At 40.7% G+C, this 20792-nt stretch overlaps 1 protein-coding gene across 2 annotated transcripts; it reads right to left on the bottom strand.

Annotated features, from left to right (window-relative positions):
* Positions 1-96: 96 nt before the first annotated feature.
* On the bottom strand, positions 97-20578 carry pdcd6 (programmed cell death 6). 2 transcript variants are annotated; one of them, XM_085172192.1, is made up of 6 exons: positions 20369-20578; positions 15870-15931; positions 4570-4614; positions 3472-3642; positions 1321-1430; positions 97-1098 (listed from the first exon to the last, which is right to left on the bottom strand). In XM_085172192.1, the coding sequence occupies exons 1-6, from the start codon at positions 20449-20451 to the stop codon at positions 1000-1002; spliced, it is 570 nt and encodes a 189-aa protein (XP_085028318.1). In that variant the 5' UTR covers positions 20452-20578; the 3' UTR covers positions 97-999. The 2 variants fall into 2 exon arrangements, with proteins under 2 accessions (XP_085028318.1, XP_085028319.1); XM_085172193.1 differs by having other exon boundaries at positions 3484-3642; positions 20369-20571.
* Between the last annotated feature and the right edge of the window lie 214 nt (positions 20579-20792).

The raw sequence follows: 20792 nt of genomic DNA, 5'->3' as shown, positions 1-20792 counted from the left end.
CAGAGGGAGACACTGAGCCTTAAATCCACAGTTTTCCTTGCAAAGCCAGGCATGCCAGGCTTTGTGAAGCTGGAAATAATGAGAGCAAACTCCACATCAGATTCTCTTATTTCTGTTTTTAATAAAAGATTTCTCTTTTGTGTTTTTTTCTTGTTTGTTTGTACACATTTTAAGGCATCATGCACAAAAAATAAGCTTTACTAAAGGCATTATGCTTACCCTCTACCAAAAAAACAAACAAACAAAAAAGCCCAACTGTATGTTCTCACATTTGAAGATTTGCTGTTAAAAATAATTTTGTACAAATATGGCATGTAAGCTGGCATGTGAGTGAATCTCAAAGCAGGGCGTCTCCTGCTCTCACAGTTTTGTAAACATGGCTTTGAGCAAAATAGGGCTGAGGAAAAAGTCAAGAGAAAGGGAAAGCATGCTTCAACTGTGGGGTGAAATTTCCCTGAAAAGCATGCAATGCATTTGAAATCGTATTTACAATGCATTATTTCACTCTCTACTGATCTTTTTTCTTTTCTTTTTTTTAATGTAATCAATTAAAGTTAAGACATTTAATGTCAACATTAACAGACAGACAGAAAGACAGATGCGTCCATAATGTTCCCCCACACGGAGTCGCCGACACAGACAATGTTCAGATTGGTCAACAAACAAAAACACTACAAGATTTTTTTTTTATTATATCAAGCATTTGAGTTATACTTCCAGATAAATGATCTGGAAAATAAACAGAAAAATTGTGTTGTTAACTTTATAAATAAAAGTGAAACAGCCCAACAAGTAGGGCAACCCCCCCCCCCCCCCCCAAAAAAAACAAAAAAACAAAAAAACAAAAAACAAAAACAAAAAAAACAAACAAACAGCAAGGCTTTAAAAATTAAAAATTAAAAAGATCTTGCAGCGTCCATCATGGCAGACTTCCGGGAGGTGCCGGTAGCTTTGGCACAGTTGTGTCCAGTTGTGCTCTTCTGTGGTGAGCCGTGTGTATTATACTATATTGAAGACCATGGAAAGATACTGTTCATATGAAACCTGGATCCAGCCGTCCTGATCCGTATCATATCGCCTGAAAACATCAGTCAACCTCTGCAGAAAGCACAGAAAAAGGATTTACTGCAGATTAGCCAGAAGCACTATCTCATTATTATTAATACCATTTACTTCTTTAGGCTTTTTGTCACACTTAGCAGCCTCTTCTATAGCTGCATGAAATTACTGAGAAGGAAGAAACTGGCTCATAAAAATACATGATTGAAAGTCCACTTCAAGTCTTTTACATGCACACTACAGTCAGTGCGACTCTGTTACCTGCAGTACAATACAGCACTGGATGAAGTCATCGAAGGCCACCTGTCCCTTCCTCTGGCGGTCAAACTTCTCTATCAGTGTGCCGTAGAACTGGTCCGATAGACGATAGCCTGCACACAACAGTAACACAGCCGTCATTTCAAAGCTGTCCTACACATTCACCCACTCAGTTTGTTTTCTGACAAAGGATGATTTATAAAGCATTTGATTTCTGGTCTAAACTCTGCTATGGCAGATGCTGGACGTTCACCTCTGGGTCTTCGTTGAGGTGGGAATCACCACGCACCCTGCAACATCATACGACTGGGATTTGTTTTCTTTACTTTTGCAAAATGCTATCACAAAAACATTTACTGCGATTTATTACCTTTTTTAATTGCAAGCTATGTCCTCAAAGTACAGCTTTCTCAGTATCTGCTTTATCCAATAAGATACAGCTATCTCATTTCAGTCATTTCTGTGCTACAAAATGAGACAGTTTAGCACAGCAACACTGTCACTGAATAATAAAATATTGATATTTGATGTCCCTATATCGATACAATATTGCCACACAAACTATCAGGATGCTATGCTGTGTCGATTTCTTTCCCCACCCCTTAATTTGTATCCTGGACCTTGAGACTGTGAGAAGCTCCTGGAGCCACTGAGGGCATGACATCCTCTACATACACGAGGCTCCTGGCCAGGTAATGACTTTTAAGTGAACCATGACATATGCAAATTGACTGCGGCAGAGCTCCAAGCTGGGTGGAATGAACGCAGACTGGCTTGGGCAGAAGAACAAGTTGTGGCTGTACTCGAGACATGTTATGATACGGTCAGATTAAGGCATTCACAGGACAGCCGCCATCAGTGTGATACTGTACATCTGCTTTACTGAGAGGCTCCTGCCACTGCCAGTGAAAACAATACAGTGAATATGAGCCTCTGTGTCTTCTGATCTTCAGGAGTCTCGTGAAGCAGATTTAGAAAATACAGAAACACAAAGAAACACCAAAAACATGCAAAGTAAAACAGCTATTTAGAAGAAATCTTTCTTTTTCATTGACCACAAATGTAGCCCACAGGCAGATTTCACTCTCATTTCATTCACAGGTTCTTTTTTTTATTTATTAATTTGGTCACTTTACTGCTGATTAGTAAATTATTTAAATTGAATTTAATACTGACAAAACACATCTGCTCAATTTGGTGAAAGAAAATTGTTTCATAAAAGTTGGAGCAAAATGAGACTGGATAAAAGCTGCATAATGCTTAAACAGCACCAATGAGCAACTCATCAGGTTAATGAGCAACATGACAGTCTTAACAGTGTAAAGAGAGCACAGACACACAGTCTAATAGCCGTATTTCTTACTGTATAAGTACAAAGCAGGTTATACTATCTGCTGTTCAAAAAATCCTTTAATATATGCACACAGCAGACAAGGCTGAAAACCAACAGTGAATGGCAATGATCTTCAGGCCTTCGGGCAGCAATGCATTCAAAACAATGCAACTTAAACTCCACCACTGAATGCAGAGAAAGTCCACAAGATGCTGCCACTCCCTTCTGTGGCTCTAAACTCAGAAGATAAAACTGTCTTGCTGTAGTTTGACTAACGATTGTGTTTTGTGTTCTCCCTTCGTGAAATCCTAAAGAACTGGAACTATTCGGCATGTTTTCTGCACAGTTGGAGGCAGTGAAAACACCATTAATGCTGGCTTTGGAGTCAGATGCCGTCGCCCAGATGACGTCTTATCAAGAAAGGCCAAACAACATTTTGTACTTACTCCAACACTATGTCAAGGTGATAAACTGGCCTGCCTGCTAACAAACAGCCATATCTCAAATGTTCAACACTTTATTAGTTGTCTGTAGCACTTCCTGTTGAATTTAGTTTGCAAAGCACCCCAACTTTTTCTGGCTTTTTTACAGGCCAATTTAAAGTCGCAAATTAACATGTGTCAAAATATATGAATTGAAAGCATTTGTATACGTGGTGGTCAGTAAAAAAAGTAGGATTAAAATATACTCATTTGGTGTCTAGCTGCTGTATCTAAAACACACACAGAAAACTGAAAAGACAAAAACACTGACCGTGTAGAAACAGCCTAGAGACCATCGAGCCCTCCACCAGCACCCTAAATTTTAGTACACAAGCATACTTTTTTGCTCACCGAATCCAGTCAGTGCCTGCTTAAGCTCTTGTTTATCGATGAAGCCGGAGTTGTCCCTGTCGTAGTTCCTGAAGATGTTCTGCCAGTCCGTGATGTACTTCCACACACCGGCAAACTCGTTGAAGTTCACCCCGCCTTTATTTTCTCTGTCGAACATGGCTGAAGTAGAATATAACGCATATTAAATGCACCAGTACTGTCAACATATATGCATATACACGCACACTGGTAGACATTCTGGACATTTAATGTGGTTGGGACAGTTTTAAGGACACGAGAGTGAGTATGGCACTGCATACATCTTTGCAGGGCTATCAGGGAACAGCAGAATTAACAGTGTGGGACAGGAAGACTCACACTTGACTAACTCCTGCCTCATAAGACAGCGAAAGAAAACAGCTTGATCCCCCCACCAGTACTCCACTCCTCACCCCCATGCGCTTCAATCCAATTACCTCCCAACAAAGGGAGTGTTATCACACGATAGGCTTCTTGCTGTGGGAGTACTAAACAATGGATTTACTGCGCATGGTGCAGTGGAAAGGAGAGGCGATGGAATTATACGGATTTACTTTGGAAGTCGCACAACAAACGGAGAGTGCAAAGTACATGCGAGACCCAAGGACAGACATTTTTTAACATACTTCTGGTCTTGGAGTTTAAAAATAAATAAGCCACAGCTATTCGTGTACAGAAAGTACAAAAGAATCGTTTAGTACAGTGTGATTCAGAGTCAGTGTGTTTAAAAGCTCAACTACCCTGCAAAGTTTCCAGTTTTTAACCTCAGCTGTATATTATAAAAGAGTCAACAGATCAATATTTGAAGTCTGAAGAAACTCTCAGCTGCCCTTGAGGACCAGCTTTTCAATTTGCTTGCAGATATTCCCCTCTTCCTGGTTTTATTGATGGCTGCAGGTTTCCACTAAAGCAGAAGAACAGCAGAGGCTTGTTTGTGTCTTCAGATTGCTCGCTGTTTAATGAACTAATCTGGTTGTCATGGCATGGAGGCAGATAAACAACCTGAATATTTTCAGAACAAGAGGCAGTGTGTGGAAGTTGGTTGTCTCACCGTCACTGGTCACTTACATATAATGGAGCGGACGGTCACTGGGTTGAAAGGAGTCCACGTGCCTGTGAAACAGAGGACCGCTGGTTAAAAATACACCAAGACCTGCAGCAACATCCAGCTGCTAAATGCCCCAAAGAAACTGATATAATGATAACAGAGCTGAGGTAGCAGTAATGATATAATAAATCTTTAGGGAGTGCAGTAGAGTTTTGTAGGAGCCACAACAGCCGTGGGATTTTTTGTTTTTTAACACCAATTGTGTGGAACTGCAGTTAAAATTGGCATCATCGCAATAAACAGAAAATAAACACTCTTCTTGCTATTGGAGCTTAATTAAACATTTCACAAGATTAGCATTTTAGCGGGGCCTGTATTCATTTCCTAAGACCACGACATACCCAAGAAAGAATCTGATTTTACTGCTTTTTAATGAGTTCATTATCTCGAGATGATAACTGAAATGCAACGCCCGGCTTAATTTGACCAAACATAACAGTACTGTAGACATACTTGACTGTACTATCTACAAAATGTACTTCCTGCCACTGTTATTATGATTATATGTGCAGTGTGCATGAAATACATTGGTAGTGTCCATGTAAGGCAGATGACTTTCAATGTGAACAAGCCCACACTGCGGCGCTTTACGTTTCATAAATCAGAAAATTACCATAGTAACCCATCAAGCAGATGATAATGAAAAATGATGATCATTAGTGTAGTCTCATGTGTGTTATCATGAGAGATGTGAATGAGTGAAGAGGGAATGATTTTGCAGACACTTTTTTTCACAGCAGCTGTTGAGTTGCCGTGGCAGGGACCTGAAACCTGCAGAAAGCAGCAATCCCTGATATCACCTATCACAAATGTTACTAATCCACTGTGATTGTCCTTTAATGGCACGTCAAACCGTCTGCCATTAACATGATTTATTGTGCCTGCTGACTCACTATCACACCGTCATCCTCAAAGGACACTTGATTAGAACAGAGGCATTAATACTGTGATTAATTCCACTCCAGCAATGACAAATCAAAAGTTTATGCTGTGAAGACAGCCTATGTCTATGAGGCCACCCCCGATTTCTTTATGTTTTGCTCCCAAGGAGTCACGCTTGCTGGGAATTTTTTTTAAGTGGTCTCCAGTAACAGTTCTCCGGGCTTCTGAAGGTTTTTTTAATTTAACACTGACATGTAAATCATTAAAAAATTGGATCTAAATCAAGGGATGAACCAGTGTTGTGTCTACACAGAACAAACAACTCTGACTGACGAATGTGACGAATGAAATTTTGGTTTAAATTATAATGATTATTTGGAGGAATGCAGGACAGAGGTACAACATTGAGTGTCTATCTGGAAAACATGGTGAAGACTTTGTCATGATTTGGGGCTTTATTTAAGTCAGCAGGATTGTTTTAATAAAAGTTGGAATTATTAATGCAGAAAAAAACATTACATTTTGATCTATGGTAAATTGACTGATTCTTATACAGCGCTTTTCTACTCTCCCGGAGTACAATGTGCCACATTCACCCAATCACACCCATTCTCACAAGCACTGTCTCTAAACTGAGAGCAACTTGGGGTTACTGACATGCAGACTGGAGGTGCCAGGGATCCGATCAGTAGGTGACCTGCGCTACCTCCTAAGCCACAGCTACCCTATTACGCAACACCATCTAGAAAGCATAACAGTGCCATACTGCCAATTATTTTGGTAATCGAGTAACTGTATAAATCTTTCATTGTATTTATATGCCATAATAAATAAAAAAATTTAAGTAAACATTTTACTAAATGCAAAAATATATAAATACTCTCAAGTAGAGATGGACCGATCCGATATTACGTATTGGTCCGATCCTGATGTAAATTACTGGATCGGATATCGGAGGGAAATAAAAAATGTAATCGATCCATTAAATATCAAAACAAAACTTGCGACACGGTGTAACTCGGCTCATAACCGTAGCACGTCGGAGCAGTGTGCTCACGTGATAGAGCGGCTGTGTGTATTTGTAGCAGGTGTTGTGCCAAAAAGTGATTGTCTGCCAAAAACTGATTTCCAGTGTTTCTGTGTATTTTTTATGTGTAATATCTTTACGTATGTTCGTAAATAGACTTCAGTGAACAGGGTTTACAAAGGGGTTACATAAAGAATTAAAAAATTATCTGTTTTTTAAGTATCTTTACAACTTGTACTTACCAATAGCAGTAACCAATCCGCTCCTTTATCCCCACTGAAAATATTTTTACTGAACTATTGTAATATTTGGTGCCATTTCTGCTGTCCTATTGGGCAACTTACTCTTACAAAATACATTTTTAATGTTGATGAGATTTTTTTTACTGCATAAATAAAGGTTATATAAAAGTCACTGCCAAAAACTGATTGCGTCTTCTATCTTGTTACAAGAATGTTGTTTGTGGCTCAAGATGACTTTATGTCATCCATAAGGGATGCATTTTACATATGTTTAACATATTATAGCCCAATAACTTACTTATAGCACTTTAAATATGAGCAATCGCTTTTTGGCAAATACCGGAAATCAGTTTTTGGCAGACAATCACTTTTTGATACAACAGAGAGAAGTAAAGCAAGTGTGTAAGTTCATCTCTGAATGTTTGTAAAGCATTCCTGCGTTAAGCTTAACAACCGATACATGGAGCGACTGCCTCTCTCTCTCTCTCTCTCTCTCTCTCCTGCTGCTACTTCCATCGTTAAACTGATTAATGATCAGCTGATCGGCTTTTCTGTCGCCAGTCCGTCTCTCTTGTTTATCGCCCACTTCGCGGCAGAAAGAGGAAACCAGCAGCTTAATAACAGCAGCACGTTTAAGCTTGATAAGCTGTTGTTAGAATTTATTTAATATTACTTTCTACACCAGGATCCTTTTCTACGCAGCTGACGGCTGGTAACTGTGCAGGGGCGAATCTAGCAAAGTTTAGCCAGGGGGGCCGATAGGGCATTAACAGGGAAAAGGGGGGCACAAAGACATACTTTTCTTTCTTATTCTCATTTAAAATGTCTAGCTTTTAATAAATAATTATCCGAATCTTACACCCAAAGATATAAAATGTACAGAAGTCCATTACTGTATATAGTAACTATTAAGTCTAATATACCCTAGTAAGCTATGGTACTTTTTCCTTTGGGAAGGTACAATCTGTGCAGTCTGCAGTTCTGTTGAAGAAAGATGTTGGATCTATTTAATTATTCTTAAAAAATAATTGATTTCTGTGCATTTTTTCCCCACACTGCATCAAATTAAAGTTGATTACGTCGATTAAGCATCATGAGGTAATCAAGGTGGTGGTCAACCAAAACTCAATCAGTTGAGTTTTAGAACCCTATTAGTTAGGTTGCTTACTCTTTAAAATACCAGAAATGAAGGATTGAGTAGGTTTAAGTTTATTAGATTGATCAGTATTGCTGAACTATGAAATATTTTGGGTGCAGTGTCTTTTGAGTATAAACCTATACAAAAAGCAGCAAGATATTAAAAAAACAGTTTTATTGATTAAAAAATACACTATATCGGATTCATATTGGTATCAGCAGATAGCCAAATTTATGATATCGGTATCGGACATAAAAAAGTGGTATCGTGCCATCTCTACTCTCAAGTACTCTTGGGCAAAGTTTTATCTCCTGGATGAGGTAGATATGTTGTGTCTTCATGTTTATGAGTTTTTGTGCATGTGTGCATGTCTGTGTGTTTAAGTATGAAGAAATCAAGCAAACACTAGCTGTGTCCCAAAACGTCGGCTGCATCCTTCGGAGGACCCAGTCTTTGCGGTCTACGTGGGCCCGGTCCTTCAAAGACCGAGAAGGCCGGAAGTGCGAGACTGTGAATAAGGACGGTCTAGACCGCTGTGTCGGTGGAGTTTAATAAACTCGGCCGTCTGCTCCTTGCTATCTAAAATATAACAGGACACTGGCGTAAATTCTCGACCGTCTCACAGTTCTGTTTAACGTTTATTCAGCTGTGTGAAAATCCCGGAGGAATCCACCCGATGGATTAATAAAGTTTTATTTAATTTAATAACTTTGATCTCAGCCAAACCAATTTACTCCGGAACAAATAAAACACAGAAAAAAGGCAAACAATTACATTTTTAAGTTATCCGAGTGACTTATATCATGTTTAACCTGAGTAGCGAAAGAGCGGGGGTCTGAAAACGATGAAGCCGGGAGTCCGCTGCTCTCGCCGGCTGGAGTGACCATTGAACCCCCCGGCTTGCTATCGAGCGGGTGGGTAACAGACGTCTCCGAAAACGTCGGTACACTTTTGCAAATATGCGATGTCTTGATAAACCAAGCAGATATTTGTAATTTATACAGCTACTTTCTCGCCTTAAAATATGTTAAAAGTTTATTTTGTGGCCCAGAAAGATCAATAAGAGTAATTTTAAAACTTAAAACAGCCACCATTGTTGGCAGCTGAAATTTGGCTGGGCCGCGCTATGAATTCTGGGATATGGTGGGCCACAAAGGACACACCCGACCCATCCTTCAAATTCGGGGAAATGAAGGACGCATTTGTCGGCCGCATTTGAAGGAGTCGACGAATTGGGACAGCCTTCGTCGCCTGGTTGTGATGTAATCGGCCTTCAAATGCGGCCTCTGGAGGATGCAGCCGACGTTTTGGGTCTGTAATGCTTTAAAGGAGAATGTGGTGGCTGCAATGAAGAAGAACGAGCACTTCTGAAATTTGCCGTGAGCTTTGATGCATTGATGCAGACGAGCTCTAAGAAGCCTGGAGAACTATTCCTGAAGAAGTGACAGGAAAGCTTGACTAAGACAGTTCAATCTGTGCAGAAGATTAAAGGTGGTCATATCAAATATTGACCTTAAGATTTGTTACAATATTCTCTCTCTACATATCTGTTATTGCACCCATTGGCACATTTTCCCAGCAAAATACAAAGAAATGAGGGGTGGCTCAAGACTTTTGCAGGTTTTTAAAAAAGCAGGGGTGAGTTTTTTGACAATTTATGTCTTTTTTTTTCCAGCTACGCATCATTATTTTTTATCTAGAGGACAAACTTCAATTACAAGTGAATCTACCTGTCATATAGGTGGGCGCAAAAAAGAGCGATAGGTCTTTACTTCAGGTGAGTGTTTATACTTTTATAGCCTGCTTCACACTCTCAAGACAGTGAGATTTATCAGGCCATCTAGATAGCTGCTGACTCACCACCTCACTTTATTACAGGCAGGCTGGCAGTTCAGGACCAGGAATAAAGAGAAGCTGTCTGAGAAGATGCAGAGAAGCGAAGGGAGGCAAGGAAGCGCACAAAAGGAGCAGAGATAACAAAAGAGAAGCGACCCGAGGAGATGAGGTGAACAAAACATTTGCAGTTTGGTTCTCATTGCAGTACCTTGAGCTCTCTTGCCTACATTTGCTGACCTAAGGTTGTTTCCTGAAATTCTTTTTGCAGATTCTAAAACAGCCTCTGCAGAATTTTAACAGCTTGCCAAAACTCTGGAGCGTTTTTCACACCGTGCGGCTTGTTTTTGATTTTCCTCCACAGCTATGCCAGCACAGCAGTAAGCAGGTTTGCAGCACGAGCCTCAAGAGCTTAGATAAGAGGATCTCATTTAAATAAAAAGGTTTCAAATCAAACATAACACAGAAATTGCTTTATTGTTGATTTATTCACACCTCGATTTTACTTGGGAAAGTCCATTAAAGTGTCTAAATAAATAATATGAAGCTGAAACAATTTCAGGACCTCAAAACTTTAAGATTTTGGTACACTAAGTACTGTGGCTTCAGAGGACACTAGTCATTTCCTCTCTCTTGCTCAGGTTGTTTTATTGATGGCTGAGGCCGTCTAGGACTGTGGATAGAACTGTTTTGGGACCAGGCCTTAGGCTCTTACTGACGCTGGGATTTGGGCCAGAATCTATATTCCACTTTCATCCAAAACGAACTAAATGATGAACTAAAGCAACAATCATAAAGTATTATTAGCATATAGATGTGAGGGCAATTTGTAGAAGCGGGTCAGCGTTACAGCATGTCTCTTTGCTGCCATTTCTCACAAGTACTTTTTTCATCAAACCACATCTCTCATCGACTAAAATGAATGGCGTGGTGTCATTTATGACCATGTTAAAGGAATGCTTCTTTAATCGGGCTACCTTTCTGTTTGTCATCTCTATATATACTTCCTTAATGTGCAACAGATGCTTTAAAAAAAACACACACACACATTTCATTACAAAATTATTGCCTGTTACTTCTTCGTTTCAATAATAGTAGTGAATTATGTGCTACAGCACATTTAAACACAACAATTTAGATAAACTGGAAACTCCCTAATACTTTGATCACCGACAATTCATAGTCAAACACATAATTCATGTTTTTATGTTTGTATTACTAGTACTAAAACTATTTTTAATAGGTAATTTTAAAAAAAAAAATCTGCAGAAACACTCGAATCATTCACTTCATTTATGCACAACTCTCTTAAGGCCCTGCAACAGCATTTCAATCAGGTTGAGGTCTGGACTTTAAGCGGGTCACTGCTTGCTGATTTTGTTTTTCAGTCATTCTGTTTTAGATCCACTGTGAGCTTTAGCTGTTGGACAGATGGCCAACAGCTAAAGCTCACATTTGACTCTCGATTACTTTGGTATACAGAGGAGCTCATGCTCAACTTTGTAAGGCATCCAGGTCCTGTGGCTATAAAACATGGCCAAATCATCACGCCTCCCAGGAAGACTGTGGCATTGTGTTAACACACACTTACATGCTCCAAACTAGCAAACAGCAACAACTTCTGCTTTTATAGAACATCTGGCTGTTACCTGTATAGATAATATCAGTCTAACCAGTCAGGATCCAATATGGATATACACCTAGGATCATGAAAAATGCCACTTGACGGTTAATCCAGAGTAAAATGTCAACAATTATTTTATTAAATGTAATAAGTTGACTGTAACAAATACCGAGGGATACTGGAATTTTCGGGAGCAAAAAAATTCAGATATTTTTATAGGCTGTTATTATAAGTTCTAACTATAATTAAAAGAGTTTGTCACTAGTCCAAAAACAGTGTTTCTAATTTTCCTTTAAATGCATCTTTGATATTTCTATACTACAGTGTTACGTAGCTGTTGGCATGAGCAAAAATTGGATGTTCAAACATGGATTCAGCTAAAATGCTGTGAATGCTACTCAAACATTAGAGCCAGCAGTAAAATGCCCAAAGGCAGAGCAGAGAACAAGCTGTGACCTTTCCAGACGCACGGGCTCTTCTACACGCATGCATGCACACACACCTCACACCAGTAGCTAGCTGTGAGGTCACCAATGTATGCTAGACACACTGCGGCTGCCCAGTGTGAGGCGGTCAGTATGGCTGAGATGTTTGTGAGCGTCTGATGACAGACTGGGACAATACTCCCTCTGTCCCGTCCACACACTGGACCCCTCTCACTGGTGAACTGCCAGTGGCGAGGTGGACAGAAGTGAGAGAATATAGGAGGTGAGGAGGGAGGCGGGCGAGTGGAAAAACGGAGAGCGCTGACCGCAGTGTATAAGCATACATGTAACGGTCGTGATGGAGTTCAGTGAGTCGATTGTCCCCTACACGCCTGACATAAGCAAACACGGATTTGAACTTTTCCAAACACACTTTAAATGTTACGCTCACAAAGTAGCGACACAGACTTGAAACCTCCCGAAACTCACATCCTGTATGACTCAGGTAAAGGTTTGACCTTGAGAGCAGCAAAGGGACAGAGCTGCTTGATTATCGTTGAATTAATATAAATCTAAGTGATTGCAATTTAGCTTTTTCTGGGAGTCGCTCAAAGAGCATCCAAGCAAGTCATTGCTCAGAGTAAAGAGAATTATAATTAAAGCGACTGGTACAGTCAGCTCTGTGTGTTTTGTGGTCACATATAAGGAAAACGCATAAGAAGGAATCCAGTCAAAATGGCACCGGTGCCTCACGCCATTAGAAAATGACTGGATCTAACATATTCAGTGCATGACGCAGCTCCTTCACCAGAAGGTGGAAATGCTGAAAAGCTTAACACTGTTTGGGTAATATCCATGCCATCTGACTCAGCTCAGGTTTTACAAAAGTGTACATTTGTACAAGTGTAACGGAAAGGGCTGCTGATTGAGTTCCTCAAGCCCGCTATGCATGTCAGCAGTTTCAGTGGAGCTCTTACACAAATAACTCAAGCAGGAGAGTGGGGGAGCATGGAGGCAAGTTGGTAGGGTATCTGCTTACTGCTGAGCAAAGAGACGAGGCCAGAAAAAAAATCCATATTTATAGCAAATGGCCCAGCTAAAAGGCATACGGACAAAACAGACAGGCACGTGCACTTCCAACAGCACAGAGCCATCACTGTTTCATCACGGTAACACCCAGGACTGAGAGAGAGAGGAGGGAAGATAGTTTCACTTTCCCTCTCTGTGTGTCTGTCTAAGTAAGGGTGAGAGACAAAGAGACAAAGTCAGAGTAAGAGAGGACAAGGAGACAGAGGACATGGCAGGAAAACAGCCGGTACCATATCCTCAAGAGAAATGAGAGGAGAGGAGAGGGGATGTTGTATATTCCTATGTTTAAAATGCCTTTTTCTAGCCGACTGATTTCTTTTTTCTACCTGGAGAAAGAAAATAGATGTAAAAAAAAGCAGGAGATTAAAAGATTTCTGCACAAAGTAAAAGGAAAAAAGAAACATGTGAAGTGAAGCCCGGATCATTTTCTATGTGCAGAAGACAGGTAGGCAGAGCGCTGATGGACGATAAGAAAACCAGAGTATGTGATGCAGAAACAGCAGCAGAGGATGAAAGAGTTTAACTGGCCCAGCCTCCCTCCTGAACCTTGATGCTCTCTGCTCTCCTCAGAGACGAGGGTAAAGAAGACAAAGCATAGTTGATGGCAGGAAACTGATTCAAAAAAGCAGAATGCAGAGACAGTAGAGCTGCAACAGACAGTCGAACGGCGGGCTGTCTTTACAAAGCTGCAGGACAGGATGCAGTGCACCGTGTTCAGCTTGACTGGCTCTGTTTCATTTCCCAATGAATCTAATGAACTAGGAGAGACTGGACCGGGAAACCTGCCGTTCGCCGCACGCATACGCAGTGAGGAGCAAACAAACACAACAGCGAGTCCAAAAAAACAAGAAGAGACTCCCTGACCCTTGGCAAAAAAACCAAAAATCTGATGAAATGAGCAACGCACACGCTTGCCTCGCACAAACACACACACTACACACTAATCAGTATGCTGTGCCAGAGTCACTGCGCAGCCTGATAACAGCTTCTTTCAGTGCTGCTGCTGGCTCTCACACTTCTTTTTTGCCTCTCTCTTTTGAAGTGCCCAGAAAAATGGGTTTCTGGGCAGCGTAATCTGCTGAAAAGTCTTTGAAAAGCTGCTGGAGCAAATCAAACAAAAGCTTGATGGGGGAAGACATTATATTATAATGAATATACAAACATCAACCCTTTGCCACAGTTTCTGGTCTAACGGTGTCACATTAATCGTTAACCCAACTGTGCCGTCTCACTTCAAACAAGGTCAAGAAGCGACGCAGCGATGAGTGTGGCAGGAAAATAGATGCCTGTTGTGGCAGCTCTCCTCATCATTACGAGCATAAAAAAATAAATACATAAACAAATAATAAGTGACTTCATTTTCCAGGATGTGAACAGAGAAGATGACCCGTATCATTTATTCAGTGCTTCTCCCGAAACTGCTGGGGAGGAATAACAAGCACTCTGTTTCTTTTCTTTTAATTTGTTAAGGAAATGAAGCCTCGTCCCTGTCTGAATGCAGCTCCCCCTGCAGAGCTACAAGACTAAGAGGGACTGTGCCTCCATTACTAGCAGCTGTAAACCTCATGAAACATCCCTGGGTTTTCAATCAGATTAATACATTCTGTAGGAGAGAAAGCACACTGCTTATATAAAATCACCCAGCCTCACAAACAACTTTATGAAAGACAAAAGCAAGAGTTTAAAAGTTTAAGTAGTTTATGAGCTGTAGCTAACTAGTTAATTAAGCCACCATTAGCCTTTGTGGCACAGGCATGATTGGGATTGTTATCCATGGCTGACATTTAATTGCTTCCAGCTGACTCGCCTTTAAAACCCTGCTAAAGGGTTTTACTTAACAGTCACCTACAATACATTGCAAATTCACATTATCGCGCTAAAAGACTGTAAGTGCTGAATAAATGTCAACATCGTCAGCTGCTGATGAACCACACAAGATTCATCCAAGTTTACCAGGGGATAGAAACTATGATTTAATTCTGTCATGCTACTGTTTAATTGCACTGCATATATGCTTAAATTGCTAAACAGAGGCAGATTTATGCATTATTGTCCCCCCTTTAAAAACTCTGTGCTTCACTTTTAATTATACAAGAGCAAGAGAGAAGAGAAAGCACAATAAAATGGCTTTCAGAGTGACTTAGGTAAATAGAAATGCTTTATTAGCCTATGTCAGCATTAGCATGTTTTAATCTCTGTCCACACAAGCATTTTAGCACAGCATCAGAGATCATCTCCATGTATAAAAGCATGTGTTAGCTCCTATAAATGGCAGGTGTTCATTGCCTTTAGAAACTATTTGTGGTTTGGTGCCTTTTGGATCATTTTATTGGAATTATTTGACCCATCGTGTGAACTCCTGTGCCAGTTTTGCTTTCTATAGTTTATGGATTTGTTAACTTCACACGCTTTTGTATAAATATGGTCATTATTACTGGTGTCAACAAAACAAAAGCCAGTTTCCATCTTTTATAAGCAGTCTGTGCTTATTCCTATTACGATGATGTGAGAGTATTCATCTTGTTTGAACTTTTGAAGAGTGTGACAAAATCCACACCCACAGTTTCAGTTAGCATCCTGTACAGTGTGGCACTGGCTGTCATTGCTGGGACACAGAAGAATATCAAAGTATTTCCTCTCGAGCTACGCCGTTAAACTCTTCACCTACTCCTCTGTTCTGGGACAAAAATAAAACTCCATTCATTTTTATCCGGTTCACCTGCTATCGATGGGATAAAAATAAAATCCCCATCCATTTTTCTGCTTTAACATGCTGTTGCTTAAATCAAAGACTGAGCCAGTAACCAGTGGTGTGTAACGAGGAGATGGGAGACAAAGAAAGAGACACACACAGGGAAGCAAAGAAGAACAGAGGGAATTAAGAAGAAAGGGAAAAATGATATATTGACATAGAAGAGGTGAGATATATATAGATATTTATAGAACGGGAAAGAAAGACAATAACAGTAGTGGCAGAAATTCCAAGACACTGATCCATACCGTTCGATAAGGCTTGCTGAAGCTCCGTGTCTGATATCACTCCACTCCGGTCCTTGTCGACCCTGTGGAGGAAAACACAGATTAGATACTGCCTGCTTTAACCTCTTCACACCAGGACACAATCCCAACACACAAAAGCAGCATGCACCAGCGCTCGCCAACTGAAACCTCATCCTGCTGATCATGTGTTAGTGTTTCAACAGTGCACAGAGAATGAATGGGAGTCTGTGATCAGGGTGCACAAGACAGTTTGTACGCTCAGAGAAACCAGCCAGACAAGGTCTAAAGGTTTGTGTGTGTTAGTGTGTGTTGGTCCTGAGAATGCAAACTAAAACAGGTTGTGGCTTTGTAACTTTTAGTGCCCACAGCGTAGTGTCTGCTTGGAAGATTCTTTTAAGTGATAGTGAAACCAAAACTAACAATTTCTCATATTTGACATATGTGCACAGCAATGCTATTTTGGCTGCCTGGCAATACATAAAAGACTGTATCAGGCTGCCTCCTGCCAACAACACTGACACTTTAATTAAATTATATCAGAGAGAGAGAAAAGTCTTCACAAAACAAAGCAGAATTACTCAAGAAAATTAAATTAGTCTCTTTTTGTCCCAGATCCTGAAGTTACAGCTCATACAATTAGTAAATTAACTGACTGGAAACTAGCAAGCAAAAAGCACTGCTCTTTGTTTGAGCCAGTTTTCTCAGGTCACTTTGGATCCTGGAAAACTTAGTTTTCATTACTTGAATATGTTTTACAAGTGAAGTGACAACAAATCAAAGGGCTTTAAACTTAGGATTTCTGTAATTATTATGGATCATTTCTACTTTAAAACGTTAGCAAATGGGGTAAGAGCTTCATAGACCAGGGTCATTGAATTTACTGTCACAGTTCACCAACTATTCAGGTGTTTTAGCCCTAATGGAGCCCTCATCCCACCAAAACTAGTAAAGCATTCAAAGGTAGTGCTGCTTCTTTAAGTACATTTCTATTCTGTGTAGGTATTTAAAGAAAGAACTGAAGGAAAGTGCTACTGATGTGGTGACTCACTGGCAGACTTTAAGCAAAGAAAGGGAATGGGATGCGATGTAATTATTAATGTACACTTACAGTATATTTAAGGAGAGCAATCTTTGTCATTTCTATGTCTTTATGCCAGAATAGCTTTCCTGATACACAGATCCTAATTTATCTCATAATTATGCTCCCTTCCTCTGGCCCTTTTAGAAGACTTTGTTCTGATTGGCTGCCCCTCATAAACAGAAGGTTTAAACACCAGGTGGGTTGGGCTTCTGTGCTCAAGATGCCCTCATATGTGCACACTTCAGCCTTCAATTGCCCTTCACTCCTTGGGAATTAGGTGATGCAGCTTCACTTCCCTCCCACTACTTTGGAGCTGAAACATTGATAAAAGTTCAGCTTTTCAATTCCCAGAAGTTGCAAACATCAGCCAATCAAAGCAGATTTCAAATTCACCAGCGCTACCTCTAGCCAATCACATCACATCTTGAAAATATCCCAACAGACTGAGATAATAAGTAGACTTTGGGATCAAAATGGAGAAGTTGATCAAAGCAGTGATCCATTACCATTTGAATGATTAGTTCTTGTTGCTATAACAACTCCTGCAGTCTACATGTTAAACAGCTGGTGATCTCAGCTTCTGCTGATGCTCTCAGCCAATCACCATTCAATGTATGCGATAACCACAGCTTTGTAGAGTTCTTCACTCTACAAAGCTAGAGATCCAAACCAACAGCCATCAAGTCATAAGTCTCACCATGTCAGGATCAATTAGGAATTCAGCTCTTAGTGACATCACATAGAGCTGAGAGCAAATCTTTAGCTGAACATTTAGATAGTATAGATAACTATAAAGGACAAAAACACATCATAGTCTGCTTGAATGTTGCCACAAGTCTCTCTTTGAGATGCAGAGACATTATAAGGTTGGACTCTGGCACAAATATCAGCCTTACACTTTTGAAATCTAGCTTAGTCAAAACTCCAGTGACTCAGTTGTTCCTTAGCAACCTGCCAGGCCCAACCTGTTGACACAGAGCTCACTCAACAAACACAGTTTGAATACCAGCAGAGAAGAAGAGGGGAGGAACCCCCCAAACAAACAAAACAAAACAAAACAAAACAACAAAAACAAAAAGTGTGCTGGGTTTCTGCTCCCGGCTGTGACTCGTTTTTGCGCGGCCGCAACTCTATGACTGCAGCCATCGAGGCACGGTGATCAGCTATATGTCGGTGTGCATTTCCCCTGTTAAATGAAGAAAAACAAACACGCGGTCTCGCCTGGTCTTCCTGCTGGGGAAGGAACCGCTCTCAGCATGCTGCCATAAATGAGAGCCTTGTCAGAGGTTGGGTTGGTGGAGGCAGAGGGGGTACCCAGCCTTTACCAAACACTGAGATATTATCTAAAAGAAGTACGTGTGTGTACAGTATAAGCTCTCTTTTCCCCCGCTCCGCCTGTCTTCTTCCTACAAGCTCACACGCCCAGCCTTAGGCGAAGTTACCTCAACAGTAAAAAAAAATAAAATAAAAAAAAGAATGAAAGCATCATTAAAACTGCTTCTTGCCTGCAAAGGCAGGCAGTTAACCATCTGGTGTTTCCATATTCACACTGTCAAATACAGAACTTCTATGTAAAAGCTGCAGTGGGACAATATTAAAAGAAGGGGGGGGGGGGGACAAAACACCATGACTGAGTCAGTTATTCTGCTCAGATTTTCCCATGTTTCACTGTTTCCTATTAGGCAATCAGGCTGGAATATAGCTTGCGGAACAAAAGTCCGTCCTACTTTCCACATAACTGGTCCAAAAGTAAGGCACTGGTGCTGTGGCTCCCAAGCTTGAAAATTCCACTGCTACTCTTCCTACTTTAAACCTTTTTAATCTAAGGATAAAGTAAGTCGCAGAAAGAATTACGGTTAGCTCTGCGTGTGTAACAACTTTTGTCAGGTACATTTGTTTCTGCCAAGTAGTTATTTGATTAAATCAATGTGTAATTTGATTAAAAGCTGAGAATTGGTGAGTAGGAACTACTCAGTCAAGTCTGAGTCTTGAAATGCAGTATTCAAACATTTTTATCATACCATAGCCATCCATGAGCATGCACACAAAAGGAAGAGAGTGACTCATTCAGCATCTAGCCAGGCAGACGTCAAATAGCCTACTTTTCTTATCTTGTCGTGGCGCATCCACTCAGATGTAGTCATATCATAGCAAACATGTATATAAAAGCAGTCCAACAATGGGATGGTGAGTCATGGGTTAGTAGGTGCGTGTGTGTAAAAGGGATTGCAAAGCCTTCTGCGTCAATATGCTCCATTGACTCTGACCACATGACCGAGGGAATTCCAGCAAAGCTCTGCCAGATATTCACTGAGGGGCAGCAGATGAGGCAGCGCAATGGTTCATGTGACAGATGACTGTATGTTTTTATGATAGTCACAATAACGCCTGACATGACAATGATGCATGCAGCCACGAGAAGGTGCTCCTTCTCAAAGAGGCAAAATGTGTACATGTGATACCTTAAAGCTTTCCCACCATACATAAATAATTAGTTAAAGGGTGTTTCGAGCCTTGCAATGCCAGCAGCATCCTAATGTGAAAAAAAAAATCTTCTGCAGTATTACATAACTCTATAGCTTACTATTGCCAGGGACCAAGGCATATGAACATTTCCCTCTCTGCCTACTACTCTATGACCTTCTTGGCTGCTGACACACTTTTGACTCAGGCTGTGCTGAAACTGATGACTATCAGTGGCTGACACTTTAACATCCAAATATGGGAGGGGGAGGAAACATCCAAAAATCCAACATAAAACAATGTTTTTTGGGAAATAAGCTCTCCAATGTGTTTTAAATAGATCCAGTTAGTCATATCCAGCTTTTTTAGAATATTATATCATTTCTTTCTGACTTCTTCAGACTCAAGTGTTGGTGGAAGATGGTTTTCACTGGAGACATAAATAAAACATTTTGAATGGAGCTGTGATTCCGTTGCTAGGATAAACCGCGGAGGGGAAACCCTTCAAGGACTCCCGGAGGTCCTTGAACCCAGGTTTGAAAACTCTCACTGAGCAAGCTGACTGACTTTGACTTCATTTCGGCACAATGTAACATCATCAATACAACTATGCGGCACTGCAGACGCGTAGTAATGTAAGGTAGTACCAGATGTGACATAAAGCAGCTACAGGCTGTGTACTGCGCACTGTGTAGTACTACTTCCACAACTGAGGCTCAACTGTAACACTGAAAATCAGTCATTTCACTCCGGGAAATCTGTCCCGAAAAAGAGTTATGCATAGATGAGAGCAACGACAAACAAAAACAGGGAGCTCTCAATGAAATATTTAGTGTCACCCCCACCCAGTCTCACCCTCTTCCTCCCGCGCTATTACACGACAGCAGTTTTCACCTCGAAGCAAAGTGAGAGACAGACACACAGCAGCGAAACAACCCGGCTTTCCTGCACTTACCTCTGGAAGATATTCCACAGGAAACCCTGGTCCGGAGGAGCGTTGATGTGTGGGGGGGCTCTGTATGGACTGTGGTACGCCATTTTTACACGGAGCTCTCTGTCAGGTTTGCACAAGTATAGCTTGTGTTTCCTCCTCCTGCTGTAGTTTCTGCTCTCAGTAGCTTCAATCAGACTCCACCACCCTGACGTTCACGTTACAGCCTGCCTCCCTCGCGCACAGAGGCGTGGCCAATCATTCAACACTACCCATGAAGGGGGTGACGTCACAATTTCCTCTTATTTTCAGCTAAAGTGAAAATAGAAACCTTAAATTTTTAAGTAATTGTAAGTGTTGGTAAAGTCACGTCTAACAACAGTTTATCAAATTAATTTTTTAAAATTATTTTAATACCAAGTGTAAAATTCACGGGCATTTCCAGGAT

The sequence above is a fragment of the Neolamprologus multifasciatus genome, chromosome 9 (genome assembly GCF_963576455.1).
Source record: "Neolamprologus multifasciatus chromosome 9, fNeoMul1.2, whole genome shotgun sequence".
NCBI lineage: Eukaryota > Metazoa > Chordata > Actinopteri > Cichliformes > Cichlidae > Neolamprologus > Neolamprologus multifasciatus.
The sequence above is the reverse complement of the archived record's forward strand: the minus strand, read 5'-3'. Positions and strand labels throughout refer to the sequence as shown.